Here is a 21,441-nt window from a genome sequence, read left to right as displayed (position 1 = left end):
AATCAGTTAAGAATAATAAATCTGATACTATTAAATACCACAATAGACTCAACTCTTTCAGTTTTAATTTACAAAATACACAGTACTGTATACTTCTTTAATTTATGGAAATTATCTGTACTAATATCACATATGTTGCTAAAAGGATACAAGTCAAGTATTCCAAAATGGTAACATCCCATATGTAGTCATAGTAGGAGTCCATAGCATCATGACTAAAAAATAGAATTCAGTTACTACTTCTTTCTTAGGCAGAAAAATTTCACTTCATTTAATTTTAAAAATCATTCATACCTGTTTTGTTCCTGCAGTGATTTAAAGGCTGTTTTGTAGTCAATTTCTCTGAGGAACTGACATAAAATTGCCACCTATATAAACAAGGATTTGAAAATAGTTTCAACAATGACTCTCTTAGTTTTGGAGGGGTAATTTCTAAATGATTCTTATATCAAGAATATATTATTTACAAGGCCTTGCAGATTACTCTGAGTGGATGAGTTCATATTTATGAATTCCATCTGATTTTAACTGCAAGAACTTTTATACAAATGTTTGCCCAATATTTTATCCATTGGTGACCTAAATCATTAATTTTCTGAGCTTTGTTTATCTGAATGAGAAGCTGGCAAAAAGCCAGTTCTGAAAACTGAACAGAATGGAAAACCACCAAACAAAAGTATCATGACATTCAAGGACATACAGATCATGCAATTAAATCTTTCATAGCTGGCAAGCACAGCAGCTCATTTTGGCAAAATTTAGACTGTCAGTCTGCACAACAGAAAATATATCCATTTCAGTCAAGTGTGTAGGTCATTATGCTGATCTCTCTTAAAAATATTTTTGATCTTTTAATTCACGAACTATAAAATTCACCCTTTTAGAGTGCACAATTCAGTGTTTTTTTTTTTAGTATATTCACAAAGTTGTAAACCATCACCAGTATCTAATTCCAAAACATTTGTTATCCCCCACAAAAACTCTGCCCATCAGCAGTGCCCTCCATTTCACTTCCCTCCAGTATCTGGCAGCCACTAATCCACACTGACTCTACAGATTTGCATATTCTGGACATTTTATATGAACAGAATCATACAATACAAAGCCTTTTGTATCTGGCTTCTGTTAGTCAATGTAATATTTCCGAGATTCATTGCTACTGTAGCACGTATCAGAACTTCATTCCTTTTTATGGCTGAAAATTATTCCACTGTATGGATATACCAAATTTTATTTATCCACTCATCAGTTAATGAACACTTGAGCTGTTTTCACTTTTTGGCTATTATGAATAATGCTGCTATGAATATTCATGTACAAATTTGCTGTGGGCATATGGTTTCAATTTTCTTGGTTATATACCAGGAATGGAATTGCGAGGTGATATGGTAATTCTATGTTTAAATTTTTGAGGAACTACAAAACTTTTCCAAAATAGTTGTCTGATTTTATATTCCTACCAGCACATATAAGGGTTCCCATTTCTCCGCATCTTCACCAGCATTTCTTACTGTCTTTCAGGTATAGCCATCTTAGTTGAGCCTGAGTAGTATCTTGTGATGTTGATTTGCATTTCCCTAATGACTAATGTACATATCTACTCTTCAATATTTAAAAAAAAAAATTGAGAATGCTGCTTTTCCACCTATAAGGCTCAAGAACCAATGTTTCCTAGTTCATACTTTCATTTTAGGTAAAATTCTATAAACTCCTAAAAAAATTTTAAATAGACCAAATTCCTCAACACCATAAATTCAAGCAATTATTATATGGAAAATAAATAAAAGCTACTTCCCAGTCCAATGCTTTATATTTGTTATAAATGCTAATATAGTACAAACTCTAGAATATAAATGAATCATAACATTGTAAGCTAACCTGTGTGTGGCAATTCAGCAAAGAACAGCACTTAATCATTCGTTTTATTACCTACAAAAACAAAACTCTGATTATTTTCAAAAACTAGTTAATCTATTTAACCAAAGATAATTGTAACAAATGTACCACTCTGATGTGGAATGTCAGTAGTGGGGCAGATTGTGCATGTTTGGGGATGGAGTATATGAGAATTCAGGTTTTTTTTCACTCAATTTTGCTGAGAATCTAAAAAATACAACTTTTCAATTTCTAAAATACTAGTTCACTAAAAATTTTATCTCAAAAGGCATTTATTGTAAGTTCTAAAAAATGTCACTTACTCAATGATATTATGGCCTAAACCAAAAGAAAGAGCAATACATACCTAAAGAAAATGAACAAAATTTGAGATTTAGGAGAACAATCAATATGCTTTGAAGGCTAACTGGATGTTGGTGGGAGAATCAGTTAAAGAGGACACTCAGGATTTGGACTTAGTTAATTTAACTCAAATAGTTAAAATGAGGTGTTTGGTAAATTGGGTTGGTTTTTTGTTTCTTTGGTAGGGGAAGACCAATAAAGTAAGATGCTGAAATCAGTTTGGGGCAGATTGAGTTTTAGGTGTTTTGTTGAAATCTAAGTGGCTATGGGCACTGGATATATGGAGAGCAATTTGGTCTAAAGCAATCAATTTGGGAGTTACCACCACATACATGGACATTTAAAAACTCACCCAAAAGGAGGCCCAGGAAGAATATTCAAAGACAGACAAGGAGAAAGAAAACCCACAAAATTAATCTACCTGGTCTGTATAAACATCAGGGGGCACAGCCTTATTAAAGAAATCAGAACACACAGCTCCTGCCTGGAGGTAATAGTGAAGAGCTGCTGAATACTGATTTGTTGCTGAAATACAAAACAGGATAAAGAATTACCTATCACTAGATACAACAGTTGGAAAAACAGACAGAGCCTCTTTGGTAATGTGTCAAGTATTATTTCATAGGTTGGCAAAAACAGATTCAAGCCACAGATATAGGTAAGGACAGCACTTATCCAGGACAACACTGAGAATAACTGCCTTTATTATTTTTTTGAACCACTTTAAGGAAGTTATGTGATAGATTCTTTGCCTTCTAAAACTGTTTAGCCAAAAATTTAACTAGGATTTCTTATCAAACTTACTAATAAAGAATTTCATATTTGGAGGTATTTATTTTCCAAATATCCATACTAGAAACACCTTAATTTCTGAGGTAGTTTATAATCAGCCAATCTATTCTGAATATAGATACTACAATTGGTAATAAATTCCTTTGGGGGCAGGTGAAAAAGAGCATTAAAATTGGCAATTATTTGCTTCAAAGGTAATCCAGGACACAGTAGGACACCATAGGGGAAGAGTATAGATGGAATGAGACTAGTGCTGAGTGACTACATGCATGGCAGATACATGGGAGTTCACTATACTATTCTATTCTTATATTTTGAACTTTCTCTTAAAAAAAAAAAAAAAACCAACTCCTAAAAAACTGAACCTGAAATATCAGTCAGAAATTTTATTTGATCTGTTATATTAACAGAAATATTGGAAATTTGCTATCAGGTTGGAAAATCTATTACAAATAAGTAGAAGTATGAGAGGATTAGGAATCTAATTCTAAGTATATAAATAATTACCAAGAGTGGACAGATTTAGAACTTTTAAAAAGCCACTTTGCAAGCTAAAACATTAACTCTTTTCTCAAAAATGTTTTATCAACTTATTAAACAGTCACTATTTTTAAAAAACAGAAAAAATGTAGTCAGCATGAAATTAAAAGTATCTGAACCAAAGGTTATACACAGAAAAACACATAACATTTCACAATTAGTTTTATTCTCTTAATTTTATCTAGGAAGAAGTTAGATAATGTGAAAAACACAACTTTAGTTTAGTCAAGTGTTATAATAAAATATTTATTTTCACTTGTAAAAATGCCACAAAGACGGAACACAAAGCAGCCGTACATCTCACTTACCAAAATAAATGTCTGCCTGAATAATTAACCAGGAATGGTTGTTTGGATTTATACTAAGGGCATATCGAACTAGCTCTTTCACTGTGATTGCCACAGCTTCAAAGTCCACTGACTGGAGGCTAAAAGAAAGACAATGAACATTAATTTCTATTTTAAGAGTCTTCAAATTTCATATACACATTTATTTATAAACAATAACAAAAAGACTTGGCCAAAATTCAGGTGACCATAGTAAATACAATGTTAAGCATTACTAGGAGTAAAAACTGTCAAAACAACTAAGTCTGACAAAGTGTGATAAGCTTTTTATAAGTTGACTACAATCTGATTTTGGTTCCCTTTTTTTTTTTTCCAAAATGCCAAAGAAGGTAGACCAGACCACCCTAGAAAAGTACAGCTGACCCTTGAACAACACAGGTTTGAACTATGCAGGTCTATTAATATGCAGATACATATTTGATATACAGAAAATTTTTGGAGATTTTCCAATTTGAAAAAATTGTTTTATTCTAAGATAACAGTTATAATACAAATAACATACAAAATATGTGTTAATTAACTGTTATTGGTAAGGTCAATGGTAGGCTATTAGTTAAATTTTTGGAAAGTCAAAAGCTAACAGATTTTTTACTATGCAGAAGGTTGGTACCCCCAAACCCTGCATTGTTCAAGGGTCCACTGTATCTTAATATATTTTACAATTTAAAAAGCAAATTAAAGTGGTAGGATAAAACCCATCTCCACTTTTCACCAACTAAGTAGTGACACCAAAATTTAAAAAGCAAACTGACAAAATTTCCCCAAATAATTTTTAAGTTCTGGTATCTAGAAGTCACAAAAAGCCAGGATTCAAACACTAACAATACTGCTATGTGTCCTTAAATCCCCTTTGTAGCTTCTTGTACCAGTAACTCCCCTGGATTGGAAGTTTCATTGGCCCTCACAGTTAGGCAACTGACCCTCTTCAGTGCATTCAGTAGCCAATAATCAAAAAAAGGGTAGGGAATGGAGCCAGCTGCTCTGAGCTTGCTTAAACCTAGAAGTCTTGAGATACAGAATTAGAAGATGGAACTCTGAAGATAAAAGCTAGGCCAGCACCCAAGAAACACAGCTGATAGCTCCTACCTCCCAGAAGCAGTAAGGCACAGTGGTAGAGAACACAGGCTCTGGAGGATTCAAACACACTTGAGGTTCAAGTCCTGGATCTACCATTTATAAGGTGAACTTGGACAAAGTACCTCTGTTGCCCTGAGGGGTTAGAGTTTACCATGACTTACCAGTGTTCCCAGTATAGTGGGAAATAATTTGTGATATTAGCAAATAACCAATTATTTATTTACAAGTAAATGAGTTAAGCTGGTTTATAATATTTTATAGAAATTAACAAAATATTACAAGTCTAAGAATTCTGTTTACATAATCAATTTTCAAATAGTAATATTGATCCATGCATCCTCACACTATTCTTGGAGTCAATAAAGAATCTTGCTCAAAAACTTTTTCTGGTCAAACATTTAGTCACATTTTATCTTTTCCTGGTCAACTTATATTAAAGTAATTTTATTGTGAAGATAATGGGTAAGCCTACTATAATATATGCCAGTTCTTTTTCTGAACACCTAGCACAGAGAACAATTCTGAGGTGGGTACTTTTCTTATATCCATTTTACAGATGAGGAAACTGGCACAGAGAGAGACTTATCCAAGGTCATAATATCTGATAAGTGGACAGACTGGGACTTGAACCATATTGTCTCATTTATAAACATACATTGAAAAATCAATCATTAGTTTACAGTCTTAGACCAAAGAAGTAACATCAAAGAGGTATTACAACCACCGGTTAGAAAGGCAAAATGCTCTCTACTTGATTCCTGGATTGCTGTCTACTACATCAAATTTTCTATTTTTAAAAAGCTGCCATCAGAATGTTATGGAGTGAGCACATTTGCCTCATGTGGCATGGTGCACCTTTGGGACGCAAGCTTCAGAAAGTGGAGGGAAGGGTCACTAAAGAAAATTACTCTCTTTCTATTGCCTGCTTACCGACCTATTAAAATATTTTTTAATCCAAAGATGCCATTAAAAGCAATAAAATAAGGCCAAGACCTGCCTTTCAGACACAAGGTAAGAAGACTGAGGGGAAGGGATGGAGGGAAAAGGAACTCTAGTGACAAGCTGCTATGTTTGGGAAGAGAAAAATATAAATAGGTTCTTCTTCCCAAAAAAGAACTTTTTTTTTCCTCTAAAAAAAATTTCACCCATCATCATATTTGATTCTCAGGTGAGCAAAGTAAGGGGAAAGATTTCTTAAAGTAATTAAAGAATATAAGGCAACTAAAAGGGGTTGAGAGTCTCTGATAATCACAGTGTCAGGCACTGTGTTAGACTGACAAGGAATTTTTTTTTTAAATCATTTTCAAATAGATCCTTATAAGCGAGAAAAGATGCTAGAAACCTGACAGAAAGTCATTCTTTTATTAGACTCCATTTTCTAATTCTACCCACTGACAAGTCATCACGATCATTAAAGATCTTTATTCTACTTAAGGCTGGTATATCTTAGCTCTTAGTTATGCCTTATCCATATTTTTAGGAAAATAATTACTGTAATAGAGAAACACAAAGTAGACTGTACAATTAAAAGATCAAAGCCTCTTAATCAAATTATTCATAGTTATATTAGTAAGCATAGTTTCTAAATAACTTATTTAATAAAACATAAGTTATAATACTTCTTACTTGGGGATGGAAGATGGCCAAATAGAAATGTGTTCTGCTGTAATATCATTCACGATGTCTTCCTTTAAAAAAAAAAAGTCATTTAAAAGAAAATTCTTTTAAAGATTTTTTCTAAATAAAATTATAAAATACTGACCCGAACATTGTGAAGTTTCACAAAGAGTGATAAAATAAGAGTCAAAACCAATGGTTCCTATGAGAAAGAAAACACAGAATCCTTAAATACTACATATATTTTAATATTTCTCCCATCCACCCCAGGGATACCAAGCATTTTCTTTCAAAGGATTCTTACTCTTTTGAAGTTTACCATCTGCTTTAGGTTAGTGCACACCAAAGATCAGTTTTATTTTTAATTTCATGAAAGAAATCACAACACACAATTTACACAAAAATTACCACATTTAGATATCTGGCATATGGTGCTCCAGTTCTCACATAACTTTCAAACTGAGTATATAGACCTCTTTCCAACTAATACCTTCGGCTACCTCTAAAAAAATTCATTTTTTATTCCTTAAAATATTTAAAGGATGGAATCTCTGTTATGTGCACTAAATAAATATGACATTAATCATATCAAACAAAAAAGTTTGGCTTCACACATCTATCCCTATTATGAAGACTTCTTTACAACTTCCTGTTCCATTCACTAAAACATGCTTAAGTAAATACAAAATAAAATTCTTCATTCAGATTATCCCATCCTCAAAAATGATCACTAAATAAGCACATTAACAGATCACTTAAATAATCAGTATGTAAGCACTCAATATTTTTAGTCATATTCCACAAAAATCAGCAATAGTAATTAGATCAATTTTTATAAAACTCACCCGTAATTTTTTGATAAAAGAAAGCAGTTCACTCCTGCAAAAAACACAAATTTTTGTATGCACATTTAACATCAGAAATTAAAAATAAAATTATGGATATAATTTTATTCCTAACTCTCCAGTTCCACATGTATGAAAGAGAATATTCTATTTGTATACTAACCTAAAAAAATGTCCTCCGTTTTAATCACATGACATCTTCAGAACTATCCAACTGTAGACATTGTTCATTTTTAATTCAGTTGATTATATAAATAATTCTCTTAAAATAACATATAAACATAAAGTATTTCCAAACGTGGCCATTATCAGACATGTCTGTTAGAGATCAGCTACAGCGAATCCTTATATTGTCCATCCTTATGATATATAAGAGTAATGGTAGGTGCTCTTGAAATAGTATGAATAGAATAAATAATAAGCAACAAAAAACTAATAGAAACATACCGATACATTATCCCTAATGTAGATTCCCTCTGCTTTATTAAACTAACTCGGCCATCATTTCCTCGTTTGTGTTGACTGGACACACTACAGATCTGAACAACAACTTCCCAAAGGTCTTTAGCAGTCCGTCTACTTTCTTTAGGGCCTGGAAGTTCTTTGCATGTAGCTGCTAAAAGCTGTCCAAGCTACAACATGAAAAACAAAAGATATACAAAAGATAACTGTAATAACATGTCAGTTCTATTATTAAGGCACACTTGAAGAAAGACAGATAACTGCCCAAATATTCTAAGCACAAGTATTTTGTTATGCCTTCTATACAACCACTGAGGAATCTATAGCTCACTGTGTATGGGCAGATCTGAATCTGACCCAAGGAGAGGATCCTCTGGTTCTACCATAATAAACTTCATTGTTTCTGAACAATCACAGTGTAATGAGAACCAAAACAAGTGTAGTCTAATGAGAACAAAATCCAGATAATGTGATTTACTGTATGTGTATGTGATTTACTAAGTGGGGAAAAAAACCAAGTTGCTAAATACACATCGAGTATAATCCCACTGGGTAAGCATGTAATGGAACACACAGACCACAATGTTAACTGCAGTAAAAAGCTGGAACATTAACAGTGCTTACATTTCACAAACACCTTAATCATTACGCAAAAAAATTTTTAATGAAAAAACGAGGAAAAGAAACACGGAAATTGAAGTTGGCAGAAAAAGGAAACAAGATTTAAAGCAACTTTTCTCTAAGAAAAATGGTAGCAATAGCGGATGGAGCTACTGCTGATACAAAGTGTTAAAATTACGGAAGGACAAATTACTGAAAGTGGTTGTTCTGCATAAAGGCAGCCTTAAGGATCAAAGTGTATATGAAGAACCCAGAAAGAAAGAGTGAAAGACCTAAAAGCAAAAGGCAGAGAAATGACAGGACCAAAATGTAGAGAAATAAAGGCTTATACCAAATTCAACATTTCTTTTCCTCTATAATTTCAAAGGAAGAAAGGGTCCTTCTATCCTTCTGTTCTTATTAAATCTTACACTTCATTGCTCTTTTAAAGGGTGAAGTGGCAAGGATCATTTCAAGTCCATCAGAAAAACCCAAGCTCCCTAACTGGACCTAGAAAATGTTTATAATGGGGTCCCACTGTTTAAAGTAGCTTCTTTAACAAGGAGGCAGGATTATGACAAAGATGAAAATCCTAATTTTTTGGTACAAAAATTTTTTAAACACAGAAAAATTGAAAGAATAGTTCAGTAAGTACCTGTATACTTCACTTATTATGAATATTCTACCATATTTGCTTTATAGATCTATATACACATATTGTTTGTTAAGCTATATTAAACATAGTTGCAGCCATATTTCACTGCTAAATAGTTTAACATGCATCCGCTAAGGACAAAGACATACTCCTATAGAACCACATCTCCAAGATCACTTCTAAGAAAATGTTCAAGAATCCTACTGCTTCCTAACGGTAGTTAAAAATGGTAGGGCGGAGCCAGGATGGCGATGTGAGTAGAGCAGTGGAAATCTCCTCCCAAAAACACATAGAGCTATGAAAATATAACAAAGAAAAATCTTCCTAAAATAGAGACCACAGGACACAGGACAACATCCAGACCACATCCACACCTGCAAGGAACCAGCGCCTTGCGAAGGGGGTAAGATACAAGCCCCGGCCCGGCGGGACCCGAGCGCCCCTCCCCCCGGCTCCCGGCGGGTGGAGAGAAACCGGAGCGGCTTTTTTTTTTTTTTGGCGAGCGCTTTTTGGAAGCCTTAGAGGGACGGGCCCCCGTTGCTGGGGAGGCAGGGTGGCGGGACCGGTTAGCAGGTGCCTGGGAACGGCGCCGGAGGACAAAGAATATCCCGCGTTTCTCCCTGCGGGACCGGCGGGCGGGTGCCTGAGACCGGTGCCTGAGGACGGAGGAGGTCGCGCGTTCCCCCGCCCTTTTTTTTTTTTTTCTCTTTTTGGCGAGCGCTTTTTGGAAGCCTTGAAGGGACGGGGACCCCAGTGCTAGGGAGGCAGGGTGGCGGGACTGGTGAGCGGGTGCCTGGGACCGGCGCCTGAGGACAAAGAATATCCCACGTTTTTCCCTGCGGGACCGGTGGGCGGGTGCCTGAGACCGGCACTTGAGGACAGAGGAAATCGCGCGTTTTTCCCCTTTTTTTTTCTCTTTTCTGCGAGTGCTTTTTGGAAGCCTAAAAGGGACAGAGACCCCGGTGCTAGGGAGGCAGGGCGGCGGGACTGGTGAGCGGGTGCCTGGGACCGGCACCTGAGGACAAAGAATATCCCGCGTTTTTCCCTGTGGGACCGGTGCGTGGGTGCCTGAGACCGGCACCTGAGGACGGAAGAAATCGCGCGTTTTTCCCCTTTTTTTCTCTCTTTTTGGTGAGTGCTTTTTGGAAGCCTTGAAGGGACAGGGACCCCAGTGCTAGGGAGGCAGGGCGGCGGGACTGGTGAGCGGGTGCCTGGGACCAGTGCCTGAGGACAAAGAATATCGAGCGTTCCTTCCCTGCGGGACCGGTGGGTGGGTGCTTTTTGGAAGCCTTGAAAGGACAGGGACCCTGGTGCTAGGGAGACAGGGCAGCAGGACCAGTGAGCGGGTGCCTGGGACCAGCACCTGAGGACAAAAAAAAAAAACAAAAATCGCTTGTTTTTTCCTTTTTTTTTTTTCTTTCTTTCTGTTCCCTCTCTCATTGTTGCTGTTGTTGTTTTGGTTTGGAGAGTGCTTTTTGGAAGTCTTAAAGGGGCAGGACAGGTCACGTCACTTAGACCAGAGGCAGGGAATCTGGGGATCTCTGGGCACTCTAACCCCCTGGGCAGCAGGGAGCACAGAGGCCCCTTACGGAGATAAATAGCCTCCTGGCCGCTCCCCCTCCAACGGGGCTCCACCATTTTGGAGGAACAGCCCCAGCCAGCCAGGCCAAGCCCACAGCAACAGCGGAGATAAACCCCAAAGCAACTGGGCAGGAAGCAGAAGCCCTGTCTGCGCACAGCTGCCCAGCACAAGCAACTAGAGGTCGCTATTCTCCCAGGAAAAGGCTACAAACCAACAAGAAGGGAAGCTCTTCCAGCGGTCACTTGTACCAGCTCTGCAAACTATCTCTATCACCATGAAAAGGCAAAACTACAGGCAGACAAAGATCACAGAGACAACACCTGAGAAGGAGACAGACCTAACTAGACCTCCTGAAAAAGAATTCAAAATAAAAATCATGAACATGCTGACAGAGATGCAGAGAAAAATGCAAGAGCAATGGGATGAGATGCAGAGAAAAATGCAAGAGCAGTGGGATGAGATGCAGAGAAAAATGCAAGAGCAGTGGGATGAAGTCCAGAAGGAGATCACAGATGTCAGGAAAGAGATCACAGAAGTGAAACAATCCCTGGAAGGATTTATAAGCAGAATGGATAAGATGCAAGAGGCCATTGAAGGAATAGAAGCCAGAGAACAGGAACGTATAGAAGCTGACATAGAGAGAGATAAAAGGATCTCCAGGAATGAAACAACACTAAGAGAAATATGTGACAAATACAAAAGGAAAAACATTCGTATTATAGGGATACCAGAAGAGGAAGAAAGAGGAAAAGGGATAGAAAGTCTCTTTGAAGAAATAATTGCTGAAAACTTCCCCAAACTGGGGGAGGAAATAATCGAACAGACCATGGAATTACACAGAACGCCCAACAGAAAGGATCCAAGGAGGACAACACCAAGACACATAATAATTAAAATGGCAAGGATCAAGGACAAGGAAAGAGTTTTAAAGGCAGCTAGAGAGAAAAAGGTCACCTATAAAGGAAAACAAATCAGGCTAACATCAGACTTCTCAACAGAAACCCTACAGGCCAGAAGAGAATGGCATGATATACTTAATGCAATGAAACAGAAGGGCCTTGAACCAAGGATACTGTATCCAGCACGACTATCATTTAAATATGATGGTGGGATCAAACAATTCCCAGACAAGCAAAAGCTGAGGGAATTTGCTTCCCACAAACCACCTCTACAGGGCATCCTACAGGGACTGCTCTAGATGGGAGCACCCCTAAAAAGAGCACAGAACAAAACACACAACATATGAAGAATGGAGGAGGAGGATTAAGAAGGGAGAGAAGAAAAGAATCTCCAGACAGTGTATATAACAGCTCAATAAGCGAGCTAAGTTAGGCAGTAAGATACTAAAGAAGCTAACCTTGAACCTTTGGTAACCACGAATCTAAAGCCTGCAATGGCAATAAGTACATATCTTTCAATAGTCACCCTAAATGTAAATGGACTTAATGCACCAATCAAAAGACATAGAGTAATAGAATGGAAAAAAAGCAAGACCCATCTATATGCTGCTTACAAGAAACTCACCTTAAACCCAAAGATAAGCATAGACTAAAAGTCAAGGGATGGAAAAACATATTTCAGGCAAACAACAGTGAGAAGAAAGCAGGGGTTGCAGTACTGATATCAGACAAAATAGACTTCAAAACAAAGAAAGTAACAAGAGATAAAGAAGGCCACTACATAATGATAAAGGGCTGAGTCCAACAAGAGGATATAACCATTCTAAATATATATGCACCCAATACAGGAGCACCAGCATATGTGAAGCAAATACTAACAGAACTAAAGAGGGAAATAGACTGCAATGCATTCATTGTAGGAGACTTCAACACACCACTCACCCCAAAGGATAGATCCACCGGGCAGAAAATAAGTAAAGACACACAGGCACTGAACAACACACTAGAACAGATGGACCTAATAGACATCTATAGAACTCTACATCCAAAAGCAACAGGATATACATTCTTCTCAAGTGCACATGGAACATTCTCCAGAATAGACCACATACTAGCTCACAAAAAGAGCCTCAGTAAATTCCACAATATTGAAATTCTACCAACCAATTTTTCATACCACAAAGGTACGAAAGTAGAAATAAATTCTACAAAGAAAACAAAAAGGCTCACAAACACATGTAGGCTTAACAACATGCTACTAAATAATCAATGGATCAATGAACAAATCAAAATAGAGATCAAGGAATATATAGAAACAAATGACAACAACAACACTAAGCCCCAACTTCTGTGGGATGCAGCGAAAGCAGTCTTAAGAGGAAAGTATATAGCAATCCAGGCACACTTGAAGAAGGAAGAACAATCCCAAATGAATAGTCTAACATCACAATTATTAAAACTGGAAAAAGAAGAACAAATGAGGCCTAAAGTCAGCAGAAGGAGGGACATAACAAAGATCAGAGAAGAAATAAACAAAATTGAGAAGAATAAAACAATAGCAAAAATCAACGAAACCAAGAGCTGGTTCTTTGAGAAAATAAACAAAATAGATAAGCCTCTAGCCCAACTTATTCAGAGAAAAAGAGAGTCAACACAAATCAACATAATCAGAAATGAGAATGGAAAAATCATGACAGACTCCACAGAAATACAAAGAATTATTAAAGACTACTATGAAAACCTATATGCCAACAAGCTGGAAAACCTAGAAGAAATGGACAACTTCCTAGAAAAATACAACCTCCCAAGACTGACCAAGGAAGAAACACAAAAGTTAAACAAACCAATTACAAGCAAAGAAATTGAAACAGAAATCAAAAAACTACCCATGAACAAAACCCTGGGGCCGGAAGGATTTACCTCGGAATTTTATCAGACACACAGAGAAGACATAATACCCATTCTCCTTAAAGTGTTCCACAAAATAGAAGAAGAGGGAATACTCCCAAACTCATTCTATGAAGCCAACATCACCCTAATACCAAAACCAGGAAAAGACCCCACCAAAAAAGAAAATTACAGACCAATATCCCTGATGAATGTAGATGCAAAAATACTCAATAAAATATTAGCAAACAGAATTCAACAGTATATCAAAAGGATCATACACCATGACCAAGTGGGGTTCATCCCAGGGATGCAAGGATGGTACAACATTCGAAAATCCATCAACATCATCCACCACATCAACAAAAAGAAAGACAAAAACCACATGATCATCTCCATAGATGCTGAAAAAGCATTTGACAAAATTCAACATCCATTCATGATAAAAACTCTCAGCAAAATGGGAATAGAGGGCAAGTACCTCAACATAATAAAGGCCATATATGATAAACCCACAGCCAGCATTATACTGAACAGCGAGAAGCTGAAAGCATTTCCACTGAGATCGGGAACCAGACAGGGATGCCCACTCTCCCCACTGTTATTTAACATAGTACTGGAGGTCCTAGCCACGGCAATCAGACAAAACAAAGAAATACAAGGAATCCAGATTGGTAAAGAAGAAGTTAAACTGTCACTATTTGCAGATGATATGATACTGTACATAAAAAACCCTAAAGACTCCACTCCAAAACTACTAGAACTGATATCGGAATACAGCAAAGTTGCAGGATACAAAATTAACACACAGAAATCTGTAGCTTTCCTATACACTAACAACGAATCAATAGAAAGAGAAATCAGGAAAACAATTCCATTCACCATTGCATCAAAAAGAATAAAATACCTAGGAATAAACCTAACCAAGGAAGTGAAAGACTTATACTCTGAAAACTACAAGTCACTCTTAAGAGAAATTAAAGGGGACACTAATAAATGGAAACTCATCCCATGCTCATGGCTAGGAAGAATTAATATCGTCAAAATGGCCATCCTGCCCAAAGCAATATACAGATTTGATGCAATCCCTCTCAAATTACCAGCAACATTCTTCAATGAATTGGAACAAATAATTCAAAAATTCATATGGAAACACCAAAGACCCCGAATAGCCAAAGCAATCCTGAAAAAGAAGAATAAAGTAGGGGGGATCTCACTCCCCAACTTCAAGCTCTACTACAAAGCCATAGTAATCAAGACAATTTGGTACTGGCACAAGAACAGAGCCACAGACCAGTGGAACAGATTAGAGACCCCAGAAATTAACCCAAACATATATGGTCAATTAATATTTGATAAAGGAGCCATGGACATACAATGGCAAAATGACAGTCTCTTCAACAGATGGTGCTGGCAAAACTGGACAGCTACATGTAGGAGAATGAAACTGGACCATTGTCTAACCCCATATACAAAGGTAAACTCAAAATGGATCAAAGACCTGAATGTAAGGCATGAAACCATTAAACTCTTGGAAAAAAACATAGGCAAAAACCTCTTAGACATAAACATGAGTGATCTCTTCTTGAACATATCTCCCCGGGCAAGGAAAACAACAGCAAAAATGAGCAAGTGGGACTACATTAAGCTGAAAAGCTTCTGTACAGCGAAAGACACCATCAATAGCACAAAAAGGAACCCTACAGTATGAGGGAATATATTTGAAAATGACAGATCCGATACAGGCTTGACATCCAGAATATATAAAGAGCTCACACGCCTCAACAAACAAAAAACAAATAACCCAATTAAAAAATGGGCAGAGGAACTGAACAGACAGTTCTCCAAAAAAGAAATACAGATGGCCAAGAGACACATGAAAAGATGCTCCACATCGCTAATTATCAGAGAAATGCAAATTAAAACTACAATGAGGTATCACCTCACACCAGTAAGGATAGCTGCCATCCAAAAGACAAACAACAACAAATGTTGGCGAGGCTGTGGAGAAAGGGGAACCCTCCTACACTGCTGGTGGGAATGTAAATTAGTTCAACCATTGTGGAAAGCAGTATGGAGGTGCATCAAAATGCTCAAAACAGACCTACCATTTGACCCAGGAATTCCACTCCTAGGAATTTACCCTAAGAACGCAGCAATCAAGTTTGAGAAAGACAGATGCACTCCTATGTTTATCGCAGCACTATTTACAATAGCCAAGAATTGGAAGCAACCTAAATGTCCATCGGTAGATGAATGGATAAAGAAGATGTGGTACATATACACAATGGAATACTACTCAGCCATAAGAAGTGGAAAAATCCAACCATTTGCAGCAACATGGATGGAGCTGGAGAGTATTATGCTCAGTGAAATAAGCCAAGCGGAGAAAGAGAAATACCAAATGATTTCACTCATCTGAGGAGTATAGGAACAAAGGAAAAACTGACGGAACAAAACAGCAGCAGAATTACAGAACCCAAAAATGGACTAACAGGTACCAAAGGGAAAGGAACTGGGGAGGATGGGTGGGCAGGGAGGGATAAGGGGGGGGGAGAAGAAGGGGGTGTTAAGGTTAGCATGCATGGGGGGGAGGGAGGAAGGGGAGGGTGGGCTGCACAGCACAGAGAGGACAAGTAGTGACTCTACCACATTTTGCTAAGCTGATGGACAGTAACCGTAATGTGGTTGTTAGGGGGGACCTGATATAGGGGAGAGCATAGTAAACATAGTATTCTTCAGGTAAGTGCAGATTAAAAATTTAAAAAAAAAAAAAGAAAGAAAGAAAGAAAGAAAGGGGGATTACTCCTTAACAGGATAAAACTATTGGTAAATCAAAGATCAACGCATGCTTTAAATATCCTTAATGTTGATCACTTAAAGGGTGTCAGATGATCAGCTATGGAGGTACTCTTTTCTGATAATATTCCTTTCTCTTAATTAAAAAAAAAAAAAAAAAAAAAGCAGTTACTGTGTGCTGACCTCCAATGAGTTCTGCACAGTGGTATAGAGGGCATGTCAAAGTGTGGGCAAAGGGTCTGTTTGTTTCTATGCAGAAGATCAAGGCCTAGCTTGGATACCCAGAAAATGAACTAAGATACGATATGAGGAGGAGCTTCCGGCATCAGCACTCTCTGGAGGACTCGTGCCGGGGGATGATCATCAAAAAGCCTCCACAGGGATCCGGACGATGCTGCGGTTGTGGCTGCATCCAGCCCACCGTCTCCTGGACTTGCCATAAGAAGGAGGAGGGAGATGTCTAGGCTGGCATGTGCATACAGTGAGACAACGAATTTGACTGGATCTGTACTGTTGGAACTCAACCAGGAGTTGGGAGGGGTGCAAGTTGTAGCACTCCAAAATCTCATGACTATAGACTATCTATGGTTAAAAGAACATATGGGATGTGAACAGATCCCAGAAATGGGCTGCTTTAATTTGTCTGATGGTTCAAGTACAGTTGGAAATTATCCATCATATCATAGATAAATTTTCACAAATGCCTAGGGTGCCTAAATGGTTTTCTTGGCTCCACTGGAGATGGCTGGTAATTATAGATTTGCTTTGTTTATGTCACCATATTCCTATTATGTTAATATGTGTGTGCAAATAAGTTAGTAGTTTAAAACCTATACATACTTAAGGTACTATACAAGAAGATATGTCAAAGAAATAATCAATCCTCCCAAGTTTCCTTCATATCCTACATCTATAGCTTTTCTTCTTCCTTCCTAATTACAACCCTTTAATAGAATTCCTGCCTCATATCGAATTTACCGAGTATCATAATTCCTCCAGGTGGTAAAGATACCTCGAGACAAGTACTGGGCATAGAAACCACAGGGCATAAATCTTCAAAGAAGTAAAAAGCTAACCTTTGCAAACAATATGGCTTCTCTCTCACTTACCAACTTTACATTTCCCTATATGGCCCCGGAAGATGACTGGTTAGCCAGAGACGGGTAAGATTCCTCAAGGGAGGAACAACCTAAGACAGGCACAGTTGCAGGGGGGCCATCAGGTGAGAATTTGGGGATCAACAGAGGTGAGGCTCAGAACCTCACCCCCCCTGCTTTGAGAGAAATCTTCTGCATCCGTGGATGTCTTGATGCCCTTGTCTAGCCTGGATTAATACTTAGTCCATAGGCACACACCTGATCATCTGATCATCTACATTTGCCTTCTTACAGCACTAAACTATGTTTTCTACCTTTATCTTGCATCTACCTACCACTTCAGCATTTTATTAAAAATAAAAATAATAATAATAATAGGAGAAATGTGGGATCAACATATAAATCAAGTACAAAAATCAAATGAATATTCATATTTGACCTGATGGTTTATAGGTCATATTGCATGATCAAAACCGAAAGTTTCTGTGATGACTGCCCTTGTACTGTTCACCATGTAAGAATTTATTCACTATGTAAGAATTCGTTCACCATGTAAGAACTTGTTCGTTATGCTTCAGAAGATTGGAGACTGACGAGAATTAGGCTTGAGATGGATTAATGATTGTACATTGAGCATTGACCCCCCTATACTGAATTTTATTGTTGTTAACAACCATTTGATCAATAAATATGAGATGCCCTCTCAAAAAAAAAAAAAAAGAAATACAGATGGCCAAGAGACACATGAAAAGATGCTCCACATCGCTAATTATCAGAGAAATGCAAATTAAAACTACAATGAGGTATCACCTCACACCAGTAAGGATAGCTGCCATCCAAAAGACAAACAACAACAAATGTTGGCGAGGCTGTGGAGAAAGGGGAACCCTCCTACACTGCTGGTGGGAATGTAAATTAGTTCAACCATTGTGGAAAGCAGTATGGAGGTGCATCAAAATGCTCAAAACAGACCTACCATTTGACCCAGGAATTCCACTCCTAGGAATTTACCCTAAGAACGCAGCAATCAAGTTTGAGAAAGACAGATGCACTCCTATGTTTATCGCAGCACTATATACAATAGCCAAGAATTGGAAGCAACCTAAATGTCCATCGGTAGATGAATGGATAAAGAAGATGTGGTACATATACACAATGGAATACTACTCAGCCATAAGAAGTGGAAAAATCCAACCATTTGCAGCAACATGGATGGAGCTGGAGAGTATTATGCTCAGTGAAATAAGCCAAGCGGAGAAAGAGAAATACCAAATGATGTCACTCATCTGAGGAGTATAGGAACAAAGGAAAAACTGAAGGAACAAAACAGCAGTGGAATTACAGAACGCAAAAATGGACTAACAGGTACCAAAGGGAAAGGAACTGGGGAGGATGGGTGGGCAGGCAGGGATAAGGGGGGGGGAGAAGAAGGAGGGTATTAAGATTAGCATGCATGGGGGGGAGGGAGCAAGGGGAGGGTGGGCTGCACAACACAGAGAGGACAAGTAGTGACTCTAGAACATTTTGCTAAGCTGATGGACAGTAACCGTAATGTGGTTGTTAGGGGGGACCTGATATAGGGGAGAGCATAGTAAACATAGTATTCTTCATGTAAGTGTAGATTAAAAATTTAAAAAAAAAAAAAAGAAAGAAAGAAAGAAGGAAAGGGGGATTACTCCTTAACAGGATAAAACTATTGATAAATCAAAGATCAACGCATGCTTTAAATATCCTTAATGTTGATCACTTAAAGGGTGTCAGATGATCAGCTATGGAGGTACTCTTTTCTGATAATATTCCTTTCTCTTAATTTAAAAAAAAAAAAAAAAAAAAGCAGTTACTGTGTGCTGACCTCCAATGAGTTCTGCACAGTGGTATAGAGGGCATGTCAAAGTCTGGGCAAAGGGTCTGTTTGTTTCTATGCAGGAGATCAAGGCCTAGCTTGGATACCCAGAAAATGAACTAAGATACGATAGGAGGAGGAGCTTCCGGCATCAGCACTCTCTGGAGGACTTGTGCCGGGGGATGATCATCAAAAAGCCTCCACAGGGATCCGGACGATGCTGCGGTTGTGGCTGCATCCAGCCCACCGTCTCCTGGACTTGCCATAAGAATGAGGAGGGAGATGTCTAGGCTGGCATGTGCATACAGTGAGACAACGAATTTGACCGGATCTGTACTGTTGGAACTCAACCAGGAGTTGGGAGGGGTGCAAGTTGTAGCACTCCAAAATCTCATGACTATAGACTATCTATGGTTAAAAGAACATATGGGATGTGAACAGATCCCAGAAATGGGCTGCTTTAATTTGTCTGATGGTTCAAGTACAGTTGGACATTATCCATCATATCATAGATAAATTTTCACAAATGCCTAGGGTGCCTAAATGGTTTTCTTGGCTTCACTGGAGATGGATGGTAATTATAGATTTGCTTTGTTTATGTCACCGTATTCCTATTATGTTAATATATGTGTGCAAATTAGTTAGTAGTTTAAAATCTATACATACTTAAGGTACTATACAAGAAGATATGTCAAAGAAATAATCAATCCTCCCAAGTTTCCTTCATTTGCTACATCTATAGCTTTTCTTCTTCCTTCCTAATTACAACCCTTAAATAGAATTCGTGCCTCATATCGAATTTACCGAGTATCATAATTCCTCCAGGTGGTAAAGATACCTCGAGACAAGTACTGGGCATAGAAACCACAGGGCATAAATCTGCAAAGAAGTAAAAAGCTAACCTTTGCAAACAATATGGCTTCTCTCTCACTTACCAACTTTACATTTCCCTATATGGCCCCGGAAGATGACTGGTTAGCCAGAGACGGGTAAGATTCCTCAAGGGAGGAACAACCTAAGACAGGCACAGTTGCAGGGGGGCCATCAGGTGAGAATTTGGGGATCAACAGAGGTGAGGCTCAGAACCTCACCCCCCCTGCTTTGAGAGAAATCTTCTGCATCCGTGGATGTCTTGATGCCCTTGTCTAGCCTGGATTAATACTTAGTCCATAGGCACACACCTGATCATCTGATCATCTACATTTGCCTTCTTACAGCACTAAACTATGTTTTCTACCTTTATCTTGCATCTACCTACCACTTCAGCATTTTATTAAAAATAAAAATAATAATAATAGTAGGAGAAATGAGGGATCAACATATAGATCAAGTACAAAAATCAAACGAATATTCATATTTGACCCGATTGTTTATAGGTCATATTGCATGATCAAAACCGAAAGTTTCTGTGATGACTGCCCTTGTACTGTTCACCATGTAAGAATTTATTCACTATGTAAGAATTCGTTCACCATGTAAAAACTTGTTCGTTATGCTTCAGAAGATTGGAGACTGACGAGAATTAGGCTTGAGATGGATTAATGATTGTACATTGAGCGTTGACCCCCCTATACTGAATTTTATTGTTGTTAACAACCATTTGATCAATAAATATGAGAGATGCCCTCTCAAAAAAAAATAAAATAAAATAAAATAAAATTAAAAAAAAATAATAATAATAATAAAGGGAGAAATGTGGGATCCACATATAAATCAAGTATAAAAATCAAACGAATATTCATATTTGACCTGATTGCTTATAATTCATAATGCATGATCAAAACCGAAAGTTTCTGTGATGAATGCCCTTGTACTGTTCACCATGTAAGAATTTATTCACTATGTAAGAATTCGTTCACCATGTAAGAACTTGTTTGTTATGCTTCAGAAGATTGGAGACTGACGAGAATTAGGCTTGAGATGGATTAATGATTGTGCACTGAGCATTGACCCCCCTATACAGAATTTTATTGATGTTAACAACCATTAGATCAATAAATATGAGAGATGCCCTCTCAAAAATAAATAAATAAATAAATAAATAAATAAATAAATAAATAAATAAATAAATAAATAAAAATAAAATAAAAAATAAAAAGAACATAAGCCAGAAAAAATAAATAAATAAAAAAATAAATAAAAATAAAAATAATAATAATAG

At 37.5% G+C, this 21,441-nt stretch overlaps 1 protein-coding gene across 3 annotated transcripts in view; it reads right to left on the bottom strand.

Moving 5' to 3' along the window:
* The window catches only part of INTS8 (integrator complex subunit 8), a 60,718-nt gene that overhangs the window by 3,819 nt on the left and 35,458 nt on the right, over positions 1-21,441 (bottom strand). The window contains exons 17-25 of one of the 3 annotated variants that reach the window (XM_036995403.2): positions 7,904-8,088; positions 7,457-7,490; positions 6,757-6,813; positions 6,621-6,682; positions 3,879-3,997; positions 2,660-2,763; positions 1,879-1,929; positions 295-368; positions 151-215 (exon numbers count right to left, since the gene is read on the bottom strand). In XM_036995403.2, coding sequence (XP_036851298.2) covers positions 151-215; positions 295-368; positions 1,879-1,929; positions 2,660-2,763; positions 3,879-3,997; positions 6,621-6,682; positions 6,757-6,813; positions 7,457-7,490; positions 7,904-8,088 — 751 coding nt within the window. Of the gene's footprint in view, positions 1-150; positions 216-294; positions 369-1,878; positions 1,930-2,656; positions 2,764-3,878; positions 3,998-5,003; positions 5,127-6,620; positions 6,683-6,756; positions 6,814-7,456; positions 7,491-7,903; positions 8,089-21,441 lie in introns of those variants that run through there. The other 2 variants (XM_073229854.1, XR_012128323.1) reach the window with 2 other exon arrangements.

Source organism: Manis javanica, chromosome 2 (assembly GCF_040802235.1).
Source record: "Manis javanica isolate MJ-LG chromosome 2, MJ_LKY, whole genome shotgun sequence".
Lineage (NCBI taxonomy): Eukaryota > Metazoa > Chordata > Mammalia > Pholidota > Manidae > Manis > Manis javanica.
Note: the sequence above shows the minus strand (reverse complement) of the source record. Positions and strands in the feature narration are given on the sequence as shown.